This window comes from Bubalus kerabau, chromosome 9, assembly GCF_029407905.1.
Source record: "Bubalus kerabau isolate K-KA32 ecotype Philippines breed swamp buffalo chromosome 9, PCC_UOA_SB_1v2, whole genome shotgun sequence".
NCBI classification, from domain to species: domain Eukaryota; kingdom Metazoa; phylum Chordata; class Mammalia; order Artiodactyla; family Bovidae; genus Bubalus; species Bubalus kerabau.
The window spans coordinates 41,250,577-41,266,780 of record NC_073632.1 but is presented as its reverse complement, the minus strand read 5'-3'; the positions used below and the strand labels follow the sequence as shown (position 1 = coordinate 41,266,780).

General features: G+C 40.9%; 1 protein-coding gene across 1 annotated transcript in view; it reads right to left on the bottom strand.

Annotated features, from left to right (window-relative positions):
* Positions 1–16,204, bottom strand: part of ROS1 (ROS proto-oncogene 1, receptor tyrosine kinase) — a 135,463-nt gene that overhangs the window by 103,085 nt on the left and 16,174 nt on the right. The window contains exons 3-5 of the mRNA XM_055534733.1: positions 6,608–6,652; positions 3,718–3,777; positions 1,133–1,159 (exon numbers count right to left, since the gene is read on the bottom strand). Of these exons, the coding sequence (XP_055390708.1) occupies positions 1,133–1,159; positions 3,718–3,777; positions 6,608–6,652 (132 nt within the window). The remainder of the gene's footprint in view (positions 1–1,132; positions 1,160–3,717; positions 3,778–6,607; positions 6,653–16,204) is intronic.

Genomic DNA, 16,204 nt, shown 5'->3' with positions numbered 1-16,204 from the left:
GAGCAATTTTTCCTCTTTGTTTTATTTCTTCCTAGCTAACTCAACCACCCAAGGAAAAATCACTCAGATACAGGGTCACCACAGACTATTGAGAGAATATTCCAATTTAATTTTTGGCTTTTATTTTCTATTTGAAGGAATTTTTTCTATTTTACTAATGAATGCTCATCTGTATCTCTTCCTCAGGCATGATAGGATAGTTCTGTTCTCTGGTTTCAAGGACATTTTAAATAGAATACAGCATAGATGTGAAACTGAGAAATAATGCAGTTTCATCATAAGTACCTATTGTCAAATAAACTAAAATAAATTCTGCAGGGTATAGAATCCTGGACAGGAAATTTTAATTGAAGAAGACTGAAGGAGAAGAAGGTCAAGTGCAGGGGAGAGACCTCCCGTGGGGCTAGAGGAGAGGGTAATTGGAAGACACCTGGGCAGCCAGAGTCAGTATGAGGTCCCTTATTATCATAGCAAGAAGTAAATTAACTGAAATTTAAATTTTAAAAAGCTGTGTTGCCAAAGGAGTTTCCTGAATAAGGAAGAAGATTGCAACCTAAGAGTACTCTTCTGCAACGTTCCTGGTAGTCAAGTGGTTAAGATCCTGCACTTCCTATGCAGAGAGCATGGGTTCGATCCCTGCTGTGGAATGTGGCCAAAAGAGAAAATAAATAAACAAATAAATAAAAGGTTATCTTTGAATACACTGTATTTAATGATAACCCACAGGCTTTAGGGGGAAGAGGTGAAATCAGCAGAGATGAGGGTATCCCCACTGTGCCTTTTCCTCTCTTCCCACCACCCAGGCTTCGGGAATCAGAAGAACCTTTCAAACCAGATTAGAGTAATATATATGTACACATGTGAATGTGTATGAGTGCATACACACATCTATGTACGTTCATATATGCATTTTATATGTGCACATAGATATGTAGAGCACAGCAAATACCTGAGTCAAAGATAGAAACACACAGTCATTTTTACACCCAGAGTTAGAGCACTCCTAGGAAGAACATTTCTGTGCACCAAGAATGACTCAGCCTTCTTTATCCTTATTTTAATCGTGTTTTAAGGATAAGAGAGAAGGACGTGGGGTTTAATGACACCTTTTTTGCAAGTGACTGGCACTCACCTCACAAACTGCAGCATAGGTTTCATTCTGCATGGAGGAAAAAGGAAAGAAAAATTACTTAAAACCTTTAGAGTTGTAAATAATTTTAATGACACTTAGCTAGGCATTTCTACCAAATTAATTTATGCCCCACCATCGACAAAATGCTTCCCCTGTGGTTCAGCGGGTAAAAGAATCCACCTTCAATGCAGGAGACACAGGAGACTCAGCTTCAATCCCTGGGTTAGGAAGACCACCTGGAGGAGGATATGGCAACCCATTCCAATATTCTTGCCTGAAAAACCCCTTGGACAGAGGAGTCTGGTGGGCTATGGTCCAAAGGGTCACAAAGAGTTGGATAAGGCTGAGCAATGGGGCATGAGCACATGACAAAATAATCAATAAAGAATAATCCAAAGCAAAAGATTCCAGAGCTGGGCCTTCTGTGCAGAAGGCCACTGTACAAACTGCTATAAAAAGTATGTTCTTTGCATCACTGGAAAAAAAAAGGACACATGATGTCTACTAGAAAATCTCAAAATAAGCAGTAATCGGTGATGGACCAGGTTAGAGAATGAAGGGATGTTGGTAGGTGCCCAGGGCCACAGAATCGGAAATGAAAAGCCACCAATAGGTCTGGTTAGGAAAGGCCAGCAGATTCTTCTGCCCAAACTGGCCACTCCAGCATCCACTCTGCTTGCTGGACTGATTCCCCCAACAAATGGTACTTCTCATTCCTTCACTCACTCAGTGCAGTCTGAGCACTAGCTACGTGCCCCTCACTGTGTTTGGTGCAGGGGACAGTGTGAACAAGACAGAAAGCGTCCTCCCCTGATGGCCCTACATGTTGGCAAAGGATATTAAACACATGACTAGGCAAATAATGATTCAAACTACCATCTGGACAATGTGCTACCAAGGACACGGAACACTGTTTTTATTTTTTCGCTTGTGTATTTGCTTGACTGCACTGGGTCTTAGTTGCAGCATGTGGGATCTAGTTTCCCAGCCAGGGATCAAACTACAGCTCTCTGCACTGGGAGTGTGGAGTCTCAGCCACCAGGCCACCCAGGAAGTCCCTGGAAAAGTGTATGTAGAGTGTGTGATTGTTCACAAGTCCAAACAGCACCTGCTCCAACCTTTGGTAACTTCCAGTCTATGAAGCACACCATCACAAGCAGGAGAGTGGGTGTAAGTGACTCCTGGAGCTGAGATCTGTGAGGACACCTGTACAAGAAAAGCTGTGAGGACTGACTATACACAAGAAGACGTTAATATCCTTATTTAAATCTCAATGCTATAATTTGAGTCTTTAATAGAAAATGATATTCTGTGTGCTTAGTCGCTCAGTCGTGTCCAACTCTTTTGTGACCCCATGGACTCCACCCCATCAAGCTCCACTGTCCATGGGGATTCTCCAGGCAAAAATACTAGAGTGGGTTGCCATGCACCCCTCCAGGGGATCTTCACAAGGGACTGAACCCAGGTCTCCCGAATTGCAAGTGGATTCTTTACCATCTCAACCACCAAGGAAGTTCAAGAAAATGATATTACCTAAAGTTATCATGATCCTAACTAATTTAATCTCTGAACTGAACAAAGCAACCCATTTTTAAATTACAAAACTCTTATCCATGAGATTGAAGTAATTAATTATAGTGTAACAACCACTATCCTTAGCAGGGATTCGCTTATTATCTGAATTTACCTATTAGGAAAGTAAAGTACCAAGTACCTTAACGAAGTCACGCACTAATTGGCAAAGCCAGGATAAATGAAAAAGTATTAGGGAATGTATTTCCTACACGAAGTGAAGTAAACCTAGGTGTGTGTGCCCTCTGGGTTAGACTGTTTTCATGTTCCCCACAGAGAAACCTTGAATGTGATCTAAGTCCTTTCAAAGTGTGGTCTGGAAACACCCAGCATTGCATCACCTAGGCGCATGTTACAAGCACAGAATTTCTAGTCCCCACACAAAACCTAGTGAATCAGAATCTGCATTTTAGCAAGATCCCAGATATTTGCATATTAAAATTTGAGAAGTGTAGGACTAGGACATTTAACAAATACTTAACATTCTACTAAAAAGTCACTATAGTTTGGAGCAATTGGTCATTCTGGCTTCCATGGTTTGCATTAACTTCTTTTGGTTGCCAGTTCACCAGTTGCATTAATAATGTTGATTTTGGGACTTCCCTGATGGTCCAGGGGTTAAGAATCCACTTTGCAATGCAGAGGATGCAAGTTCAATCCCTGGTTGGGAAATTAAGGTCTCGCATGCCACAGAGGAACTAAGCCCTCACACTGCAACTCCTGAGCTCACTCCACAACTAAAGAGTCTATGCACCACAATGAAAGATCTCCCGTGATGCAAACAAAGACTCCATGTGCCACAACTAAGACCCCACAAAGCCAAATTAATTAAAAAAACAAAAGTGATCTCATTTTCTCCATTACTCCATTTCCATTATGTATTACTCATACTTTTGCTTTAGAGTCAAGCAAGCTAATTAAAAGCCAATGGAAACTCACATGGGAATCCTCGTGGAGAATGTCTCTCTTGAGGAAAACATTAATATCAAAACAGAAACATAATTAATACTTACACACTTTAAGGCACAGTTTTCCTGATCTGCCGAATTCCAGAAATGACATCCTTGGATGCACTGTAAGAGAGAGTAAGAGACAGTGATGACTGAAGAAGTGTGATTTTTCTAGTCACCTGAAAGTGCAAATAGTAACAAAGTGTTCCCGAAGTAGAAATCTGTCTACCAAGGAATCTGTGGCCTCGCAGCAAGCAGGACTTTTGAGATTGTAAGCAGAGATGTCGTATTCACAGAGGAGGGCTTGGAGTGAGTGGCTCAGGGTTGCTGAGTGGAGTCTAGCCTGGGGCGGGCAGGCCTAGATCCCAGGGAGCAACGGAATGTCTGGGAACACACTGTCCACTGGGCGCTTGGTGCAGGGGAAGTCCAGGACAGCATGGTGTCGAGCACATTATATAGGTCCTCGGGGTGTACCACGCAACAGGCAAAACCTAAAGCTGGAGACTCAAGCAGAGGCAGCACATCAAAACTGAGGTAGGTGGATAGTCTGGGAAGTCGGCTGCCCTGACCTCCCACTGGACAGATTCAGCTTGTGCCTCCTTACCTGGTTTGTCTGCGCCTGTGATTGCGTGGACCATTCAGTCCCCAGGCTGCAATAACACCTAAATCGCCTTCCCCTTCCCTCAGTTCCTTCTGCTCTGCCATCTCTCTTTTTTTTTCTTCTCCTTTTTCCTTTCATGTCTATGTCCTATCCTCAACTTTTTCTCTTTTCACTCTTCAGGTTCTCCAAGACTGAGTTCATCTCCCGTCTCAGTATCAACCATCCGAATTTGAACTTCAGCGGAGACCCCTTCCTGAGCTCCAGACCCAGATTTCAACTGTTTGTTTAACAGTTCCATTTGAGTCCTGACAAACACCTCAGATACTGGAGTGAGTTGCCATTTCCTCCTCCAGGGGATCTTCTCTACCCAGGGATCGAACTCATGTCTCTTACATCTCCTGCATTGGCAAGCAGGTTCTTCACCACTAGGGCCACCTGCTAAGTCACTTCAGTCGTGTCTGACTCTGTGCGACCCCATAGACGGCAGCCCACCAGGCTCCCCCGTCCCTGGGATCCTCCAGGCAAGAACACTGGAGTGGGTTGCCATTGCCTTCTCCAATGCATGAAAGTGAAAAGTGAAAGTGAAGTCACTCAGTCGTGTCTGACTTTTAGCGACCCCATGGACTGCAGCCTACCAGGCTCCTCCGTCCATGGGTTTTTCCAGGCAAGAGTACTGGAGTGGGGTGCCATTGCCTTCTCCAAGGGCCACCTCGGAAGCCCCAAATTCAGCAGATGAAACATCAAATTCCTCCCTTTGTACCCTTGAATTTGCTCTCTCTCCTATGTTTTCTATTAACATGCTTCAGTCTTCTGAGCTGCCTGAGCCAGGAGTCAGGGCAGCTTCTCCTCCTTTCACTGCCTTCCCACCCCATCCTCACAGACAATCCATCACCAAGTTCTACGGATTCACTTCTTTGTTGCCTGGACTCTGTCTTGGTTCCTTGCTCACTCACTGTCCTTGTTTTTCTGGGCCCACCACTGCTTGCTAACAGCTTCATGGGGGACAACAAAACCTAATCATATCCTTATCCTATCTAAAACCCTGTGTGTCATTGAAACCAAATATTCCCAACATGGTATGCCAAACTCTCCACCATCTAGCCCAAAGCCCAGTCTTCTACTTCCTGTCTCTGCACACGCACACTCCCCCAAGCAAGCTGAAGTACCCCTCCTTTTCTGCACAACTCAGCTGTCTCAAACCTCTGGGTCTGGACACAAAAGGCTCCCTCTGATTACTGTACCTTTCCCCTCTAGTCCTTCTAGAAAACTCTTCATCTTTCTAGTTTTAGCCATGCAACACCTGCAGGCAAGCAAGCTGCTTTTCCTCCTGTGTATTCTTCTTTCTCCTCCCACCCACCGCTGTTCTGACTCTCACAATGCTGTCTGGCTATGATTTTATGTACATGTCTGTCTCTCCTACAAGACTGTGAGTCCTTTGAAACAGAGACACTATTTTACTCATTCTTAAGTCTCTACTACACAGCACAGTGCCTGGTTTATACCTATACTTGGACTCACCAAACACATATTGCGTAAATGGATACAGGTGCAGGAAAGAAATAAGACTACAAATGTAACTGATAGAGAAAAGAGCAGACACCGTCTAATCCAACCCTCTCAGAATACCCATATTTTAGTAGTTTTAACTACATCTCAAAAATTTTAAGTAATTTGGCCAAAGCCACATTCATTGGAAGGACTGATGCTAAAGCTGAAGCTCCAATATTTTGGCCACTTCATGTGAAGAATTGACTCATTAGAAAAGACCCTGATGTTGGGAAAGATTGAAGGCCGGAGAAGGGGACAACAGAGGAGGAGATGGTTGGATGACATCACTGACTCGATGGACATGAGTTTGAGCAAGCTCTGGGAGTTGGTGATGGACAGGGAAGCCTGGCACTCTGCAGTCCATGGGGTCTCAGAGAGTTGGACAGGACTGAGCAACTGAACTGAACTGAACACAGCTGCTGCTACTGCTAAGTAGCTTTAGTCGTGTCCGACTCTGTGCAACCCCAGAGACGGCAGCCCAGCAGGCTCCCCCGTCCCTGGGATTCTCCAGGCAAGATCACTGGAGCGGGTTGCCATTTCCTTCTCCAGAACACAGCTAGGTATAATCAAAATCATGGTCTTGGCTTAGTCCTATGTTCTTTCCACTTCAACACACTGTCCCTGAACTCATGTTTGAATAATCTGTGATGCAGACTTCTCTCTATTTTCCATCCAGCTTCCTCCATTGGGCACAATTAAATGAGCTTTTACTTAGGAATTATTACGGTAATCAAAACTGACTTTTGTCCCTTTTTTATCAATGCAAACACTGTAAAGTCCCGGGCAGTAGAAGCAATTACTCACCGGTTCACTCAGATTGTGAGGTGTGCCGACGTCAAGCTGTCTGCCCTGAAATGAAGAAGGAGGGACGGTGTAACTACCACAACATTAAAAAAAGAATAAAAGAGCTTCCTTTTTTGCCTCTCCAGTGTTTTCTAACTGTAAATTAAGGAGCCAAATGTTTTAAAGTCATTAAATCAGTCATAAAACCAGACAAGATACCTCTGCAAGTTAACAGGAATACCTTGGAGATCCCACAAGTTTGGTTCCAGACTACTGAAACAAAGGAAATCAACAAATTTGGGGGCTTCCCAGTGCATGTACAAGTACGTTCACACTATACTATTATCTATTAAGTGTGCAATAGCACTGTTTTTTAAAAAGTACATGCTTTAAGTTTTATTGCTAACAAATGCTAACCATCATGAAACAACACAAGGTTATCACAAATCTTCAATTTGTAAAAAACCACAATATATGCAGAGTGCAATAAAACAAAGTGTGCCTGGATAAGATGCAATGCCTAAAGATTCTGCAGAAATGATAAAAGTGGGAGTTAGGATATAGCCAAAAGAAGTAGTTAAGATCAATGGGGAGACACAGTATTAAACAAGCCTGTGACATTAGTCAATCAAGGACTCCTGGATTAGAGATGAACTACATTTGCATTTTTCTTTTTTTTAAAGAGGCTAAAACAACAATGGACTACATTTAATTCACAGTATATAACCAACCATACAAAAAATGCATTCATATTCTAACCTAAATCTGTATACATTTTTGTTCACGACACACAAGGTAAAAGTGTGAATAACAGCTGCCCTAGGCAAGGTTTTTTTAAGGTGTATTTCTTCCTCCTGTTTCTATGCTTATTATCTTGGATTTGTTTTTATAGTGTGAAAAGCTATTTTCCTCCATCCAAGAAAGTACTTCCTATATAAATATCATTAGTGCCCTTGGATCCAGAATTAAGAAATGGAAAAATAAAATCATAAGCTAAACAGACTATTTGACCATGAGGTTAATAACCTGAAGCCCAGAAACACTTAATTTTGTTCTTCATAAAGTCTCATGTACTAATATGAACAGTGTTTCTTAATTTTCATGGCTATGCAATGTGTGTGTATGTGCATGCATGCTCAGTCATGTCTGACTCTTTGCGACCCCACAGACTGTAGCCTGCTGGGCTACTCTGTCCATGGGATTCTCCAGGCAAGAATACTGGAATGGGTTGCCATTTCCTTCTCCAGGGCATCTTCTGAACCCAGGGATCAGATCCACATCTTTTGCATCTCCTGCATTAGCAGGCAAGTGCTTTACCAGCTGAGCCATTGGGCTATGCAATATTTGAGGTTTATATGACCAGTCACTCTCCAACTCTTTAGCAAAGGGATTTTCAGAAGTTCTGGAAACAAAGGAGCTAGTGGAATGGCATTACCACTAAAAGATTTATGCTAGCCAGGTGTTTGGGTTGCTTGAAAAGTACACCATTTAACATACAACATTTCTGTTGTAAATACTAAACCACCAGAAGACAGATTAAACAGTTTTGTATAAAGCTGCAAAGAGTCGGACACGACTGAGCAACTGAACTGAACTGAACTGATGGTGTAAAAAATCAGTGTTTGTATGCAAAGTCACTTCAGTCATGCTGGGGTGTTTGCAACCCTATGGACCATATCCTGTCAAGCTCCCCTGTCCATGGGATTTTATAGGCAAAAATACTGGAGTGGGTGACCATTTCCTTTTCCGGGGAGTCTTCCTGACCCAGGGATCGAACCCACATCTCTTAAGTCTCCTGTCTTAAGTCTAGTGCCACCTGGGAAGCCCTGGAAGCCCCCAAAATAGGAATAATGAAAAAACATTGTATTCAACTTTACTTGAGTAAATTGCCAAGCACATGATTTGGAGAATGCCACAACGCCCTTATAACACAAGTCATTTAAATTGTCTCATACAGAGACGAAGGTGGTTTCGGGAAACATAAATGTAGAATATGCATACCAGAAATAGATTAATGACTATGCTAATCAGACATACAATTATATGTGTCATGCAAAAACTCAAAGTACCCCAAGGTTTCAGTGGCCTATTCCATCATCACCTTGGGGTCCTTTGAATGATTTTTTTCCACAATGCACATATAATCATAGTTCTAAATTGGGAAAGGAGTACATCAAAGCTGTATATTGTCACCCAGTTTATTTAACTTATATGCAGAGTATATCATGCAAAATGCCAGGCTAGATGAAGCACAAGCTGGAATCAAGATTGCTGGGAGAAATATCAATAACCTCAGGTATGCAGATGATACCACTCTTAAGGCAGAAAATGAAGAGGAACTAAAGAGCCTCTTGATGAAGGTGAAAGAGGAGAGTGAACAAGCTGGCTTAAAACTCAACATTCAAAAAATGAAGATCATGGCACCCAGTCCCACCACTTCATGGCAAATACATGGGGAAACAATGGAAACAGTGACAAACTTTATTTTCTTGGGATCCAAAATCAGTGCTGATGGTGACTGCAGCCGTGAAATTAAAACACACTTGCTCCTTGGAAGAAAAGCTATGACCAACCTAGACAGCATGTTAAAAAGCAGAGACATTACTTTGCCAACAAAGGCCCATATGGTATGGTTTTTCTAGTAGCCATGTATGCAAGTGAGAGTTGCACCCTAAAGAAAGCTGAACGCTGAAGAATTGATGCTTTTGAACTGTGGTGTTGGAGAAGACTCTTGAGAGTCCCTAGGACTGCAAAGAAATCAATTCAGTCCATCCTAAAGGAAATCAGTCCTGAATATTCATTGGAAGGACTGATGCTAAAGCTGAAACTCCAATACTTTGGCCACCTGATGTGAAGAACTGACTCATTTGAAAAGACCCTGATGCTGGGAAAGATTGATGGCAGGAGGAGAAGGGGACGACAGAGAACGAGATGGCATTACTGATTCAATGGACTTGAGTTTGAGCAACCTCCTGGAGTTGGCAAAGGACAGGGAAGCCTGGGATTCCCTGTTGGTTCAGAGGTTAAAGCGTCTGCCTGCAATGCAGGAGACCTGGGTTCTATCCCTGGGTTGGGAAGATCCCCTGGAGAAGGAAATGGCAACCCACTCCAGTATTCTTGCCTGGAGAATCCCATGAACGGAGGAGCCTGGTGGGCTACAGTCCACGGGGCTGCAAAGAGTAGGACACGACTGAGCGAATAGTCTCAGGGAAGTCTGGAGTGCTACAGTCCATGGGGTCACAAAGAATCAGACATGACTGAGCAACTAAACAACAACATATAATCACATGTGTGATTAGCATAGTGATTAGCATAGTCATTAATCTGTGGCTTATACAATCATGGGGCTTCCCAGGTGGCTCAGTGGTAAAGAAGCTGCCTGCCAATGCAGGAGATGCAAGAGACATGGATTCGATCCCTGGGTCAGGAAGATCCTCTGTAGCAGGACCTGGCATCTCTCTCCAGTATACTTGCCTGGAAAATTCCACGGACAGAGGAGCCTGGCTGGCTACAGTACATGGGGTCACAAAGAGTCAGACAAGACTAAGGGACTAAGCAGGCATGCACACACATACAATCACACTCAGAGACTTTGACTTTGTCTGAATAATGAGCTTAACCTGTTAATTGCTAAAAATCCTGTTTGGGAAAATTATGGTTTTTCAGGTTTATAGTCTTGAGCTTTTTTTATACAAACTAACCACTAAAAATGGGGGTTGGGGGAAGTTTTTCATGAAATGAGCATTATAGGAACTAACCTCTGGGTCAAAATCTACAATGATTCACAAGTGGGATTTCCTGGGGTTTCGTAACTTTTCCATGAAGGGATTTACATATGTCCAAAAGAAGCCACTGCTGAAACTGGTTTTTTTTCCCCCCTTGGGGCAGAGGGACAGGGAGCAGTGGTTAAGGGATAGGGTGTGCTCTTTTCACTAATTAGTGAAGTAACTGTATCTGTTCATGGTTACAGAGCCATTGTGCTTTTTGTTTTCTAGGTCAACATATTGTTGTCATGTTAACTTGCATCTCAGCCGATCATGAAAGTTGCCTCACAGAAGGTTTTAATCAAAGTGGCCAAACCAACAAAACAGGACATCCTGTTTCAAATTACACTCTCAATCTCATTTTGAACTGTTGCTTTTTCAGAGATTTGGCAAAATTCATGATAAGCCACTTAGCAAAGTGTTCACATTTGATGAAGCAATTTTTACATAAACATAATTTTCTGCCACCCAGTCCTTTAAAATGTCAACTATCCATGGTTAAATGAAAAGCAGTGCTACATTTTCAACTAGTTGCATGAAGACTTAAGGCACAGAGTCTAAAATTGTGCTCCTATTTAAAAGATTTCTCTACTCATATCTCTATAACTTGGATGCCAATCTTAAAAAAAAATAAACATTTTTTCCATCTTTCTCAGCTTCTCATAAACATAAGGGCCGTCAACCTTGTTTAGTATTTAAGCTTTTGAGTATCTGTATCCATCTTCCTTTCACATTGCTTAAATCTCACAGACAAAACAACTTGTACGTGACTACTAGAGCCTGTTACTGTAAAATGAAACAGAATACCACCCATTGTCGTCAAGAGTTACTAGATTCCCACCAGACTCCCCTGGGACTCCACCCTTCTGCTGTAGGGGGCATGGGTTCAATCCCTGGTGTGGGAACTAAGATCCCGCATGCCGGGCAAAAAGAATTATTAGATTCCCATCTGGATTTCCCATGAATCACCAAGTTAGCATACAATCACAACCCAGAAATTTCTAAATTGTTCACAAGCAGTACAATAGGTCAAGCTTGGTGCAGGTTTAACAGCATTTTGATTGAAGACCATCCTATTTTCATTCATATAGTCATGGCCTCAACATTTTTTGCTGATGGTTCATTGAAGCCCAGGGTTCTTTTCTTAAAAAAAAAAACAAAAACTAAAGTCTCATTTTTCTCATAGATAGATATGAGATTGATATTAATTCTTAAAGCCTAGTGTGCAAACACATTTGAGACTTGACACAGAGACAGTGTGTCTGCATACAGGTGTGCAAGCGAGTGCAACAGCTGCCATGTGACAAATTAGGGGTCAGATCTTCTAACCCTACCTCATGGCACATGGCATTTTTTTTTAAGCAGTCTTATTAAGAGCAAAGGGAAATATACCAATTCAGAATATTGCATATAGTGAAACAGATTCCTCTGTTTATTTCTCACATTTTCACAAATTTTAAGAACTTTTTTTTGCTGAAGGAAAATAAATGGAAACTAAGAAGGAAGAGTCTATAAATTGTTTATCCTCTCTCTGGTCATTTTTGAGTGGAGTCCTTCATGAGCAGAAAGGCTTACAAAAGATGGCAATGCTGAGTCTATGATAACCTGGTATGCACCCAAATAACCTTACATAAGTATGATATTGTTGTCAACCAGCCCTACTCATTGACTTAGAATTATAAGCAGAGGAAAACTAAGTGAATATTTTTAGTAACTCTAACTGGCACTAACCAGCACCAGCCTATGCTCAGCTGTGTTCAACTCTTTAGGACTCTATGGATGGTAGCCCACCACACTCCTCTGACCATGGGCTTTCCAGTCAAGAATACTGGAGTGGATAGCCATTTCTTCCTCCAGGGTATCTTCCTGACCCAGGAATGGAACCGGTGCCTCCTGTGACTCCTGCCTTGGCAGGCAAATTCTTTTCCCACTGAGTCACTTAGAAGGTCCAGTACTGACCAGAACCTTTCCTTAAAAGTTGCTGAATTTGAGCCTTTGAATTGGAGAGGTGATTAGTTCAGCAAGGAGCACACCATCTGTCCTGGGGTGACCCAGCACTACGAGCAAGATACATTTCAAGAGACAACAGAAAATCTAAAAGGGCTTGGAAGGTGGCTTAAGCATCTGTTGTGGCCTTTGGAACATCCTGTGCTTTTCAGAAGGTAGCAAAAAGATGACCATCACTGAGCTCATGGAGCCCTCTCTTTCCATTCCATGTAAGCACCATCCACTTTGCTGCTCACTCTCTCCAACCTCTAGAACAATGCCAAAAGTATAATGGTGTTCCATAACTATATGCTGAAGGAATAAATCCAAGAATTCAAGATGGCCTACTATTCAGGAAGGGTCCAGAAGTGCCTTGGAAGCATCACCCAGTGGCCTAGGATAATGAGGGATTACTCTCATTTCTTGAGAAGTAATCAGACATAGGAACCAAAGGACAAATGTTGACTTCTTTTCCTCTCATTCGGTATGTGAATAAAGATTCCTCTGATCTCCATTCCCTAACCATTTATATTTGTAGAGAAAGGAGAAGAAAGCTTAATATTTTTTGTTTTTAGATAATTAAGTACATAGAGAGTAAGAACTGTATCTTTTAGGTTAATTGTGCAACCAAATGCTTCATAGTTCTTTGTGTTCATAATTTTGTTCAAAATGAAGCTTTTGATTCCCCCTTATGTGATTGAAACACAACCAAATACAATGACATGTAAGAGAGTGAATTTGCAATTGAATTTTTTCCTATCCCTTCAAAAATTGGTGTTAGCTCATAAAAGCAAAAGGGTGAATACCTGGGTAGTTTTTAAACAATGAAACAACAGAGACGTTTCTTGGTGACCTTTAAGTCACACTGTAATAGTATTGAGTCTTTCTGTTGGCAGCTCTCAAAATTAAGTTTAATAAACCAAATGGTGTGCCCATCAAATGGTCTTGGGCAAGGTAGCTTCATGAGTCAGGTCTAGGGGGTTCAGATGAAGATGATTTTGTCAACACTCTTCCCTAATTTCCAACTCCCTCTCCATCCCCCTCCTCCCCATAATCATAGCTAACATTAGTGAGTGAGTCTCAAGTTCCAGGCACTCTTCTTGGTGTTTTACACTGAATCTCATTCAACGTCCCAACAACCCTATTTGGGAGATGTTTTTATTAACTTCATTTTGCGGCTGAGAGACAGGGAGGTCTAGTAAGTTGTCCAAGAGTTAGGATTTTAATGGGGCACTAGTTGCCTCCAGAGCCTGTGCCCATAACCAAAGCACAGATGCTGCCTCTAATCTGTACCAAATTCCTCACTTTGGAGTGAGAGTTCTCGTCATTTACCTGAGCTCACCTCTTCCAATTACCTGCTTGAAAGACACTGTCCCAGTCCCAGATCTTAAATCCTCAACCCAACTCCTACTTCTTGGCACAAGCGTCCCTATATTGCCCACCTCAGGCAGAACTAACTTCACTCTTTACTTCCTACCTTATTAATGAAACAGAACAGAATGATCTGCATTTTGATCCCACATATATTTGCTCCTGATGTGATCATTTTAAAAGTTAGCTGTGTTGTTTAAACTTAGTATTCTCATCTGAAACATCAGTAGGATAATAATTAGTGCTTAAAGTTCTGTGAGGATTAAATTAAATTATACATTCATTATTATAGTACAGTGCCTGGCACTTAGAAATTTATTATTAATATTATGTGCAAATTTGCTATAAACAGCCTTTTGCAGACATATCATTAGTGATGCAATAATCTCTTCAGATAAATTTCTTGATGTTCAGGGTTAAAGGTATGCTTTCTCTTTTAATTTTGATATTTATTTACCCACTATTTTCTAGAATGCTATCAACTTACATCCTAACGAAAAGCACATGGAAGTTCCAGCTTATCCAAACTTGGCCAATTTTAAGATGTCTTTATCTCTGCAAATCTGATAGAATAAAAATTGATAATTCATTTTTCCTATGCAATTTTGTGTTGCTGTAAGGTTGAACATCTATCACATTTTTTTAGTCATTAGTGTTTCTTAGCCATTAATGTTTCTTTTTTTTAAAAAGCAGGCCTTCTTGTTCTGAACAATATTTAAATACTCTCCTTTACAAGAGTTGGTAAAATTGTGTTTATCATATGTAAAACTTTTTTCCATTCTTTGACTTTGTTTTTATTGTCTTCTGTTTATTGTCATATAGTTAATTTCTAAGCAGTTGAATTTATTAATAATTTCTTTTAGTGAATCTAGGTTTTTGAAACAGACTTCTTTGCCACTCCAAGATTATACAAATAGTCTTCCCTAACTTATCAAAATATTTTATAGGATGAGGTCTTGTTCTGTTTTTGTTGTCTGTTTGTATTTAAATTATATCTTTTTAAAATACCTCATGGAATTTATTTGAATCTGGTAGTAATATGTTAATAGGAGTTGAAACTTTTTGAATCTTTTTTTTTTTCACTTTTCTTTTCAAAGAAAGGAGTACTTTATTTTTTACTTTATCTTGTTTAGATTAGCTTAAGGTGTATGACAGAACTGAGTTTAAGGTACAGAGATTTTCCATCAACTCCCTGCTCCCACACATGCATAGCTTCTCCCATTATCAACACCATTCACCAGAATAGCACATTTTTAGTAAGCATGAGCCTACAGTGGAATAATCACAATCACCCAAAGTCCATAATTTACCTTAGGGTTCAGTCTTGGTATTTGGACAAAAGTATAATAATATAATATCATACAGAGTACTTTCACTGCTCTGACCATCCTCTGTGTTCTGCCCATTCATCTCCCCAGAGCCCAGCACCATCGCTCTCAACCACGGATCTTTCCAGTATCTCTGTAGCCTTGCCCTCTCCAGAACATCATACAGTTGGAGCTATACAGTCTTTTCAGATTGGCTTCATTCACTTAGTTAGGCATTTAGGTTTCCTCCATGTCTTTCGTGGCTTGATAGCTCGTTTCTTTTTATAATAGCTTTGAATAATATTTCCTTACCTGAATTATCAGTTTCCTTATTCTTTCACCTACTGAGGGAAGGAGTTATTTTTCATTCTAAATGGATAGCTTCACTTTGGTTTCAATTATCATCTTTATCCTATTCCACACTCCCTTATGTACACAGTATAATTTCTGGAGCATATTCTGTTTTACTGGCTTGCCTATTCCTGTATTGGTACATATTGTACTAATTTCTGGATATTTTATAGAATTTTGGAATTATGGTTTGGTGGCACTAGTGGTAAAGAACCCACTTGTCAATGCAGGAGACATAAGAGATGCAGGTTGGATCCCTGGGTTGGGAAGGTCCCCTGGAGGAGGACATGGCAAACCACCCCATTATTCTTGCCTGGAGAATCCCCATGGACAGAGGAGCCTGGAGGTCTACAGTCCATAGGGTCACAAAGAGTTGGACATGACTGAAGCAACTTAGCCCACATGTTATAAAGTTGTATATTGATATATAAGAAAGGTATTATATATATACATATATATATATATACTTTTTTAAACAGGACAACCTTCTGAATCTTATTATTTCTGACAATCATATTGAATTGACTTGAGGCTTCTAAAAGAGCACTTCTGAGCACTAGGTCCTCAACTGTTGGGATTTGTTACTCAAAAAAAAAAAAAGAGTTTTATTGCCAAAGAAGATTACAAAATTGTGATTCAACAAAGCCATCAATATGAGGTTGTATCCTGTTGAATCTACAAAACGAGGGTATGGGCAAAAAGCATTTCCATAAATTATTTGGCCATAAGTCTCTTTTGTTTTTTCTTTCATAAAGGATCTCACAATGCTAGTGTTCTGAAAAATAATAATTATTTTTTTGTTCTCTGCAGCACATGGCACATACAATCTTAAAATATCA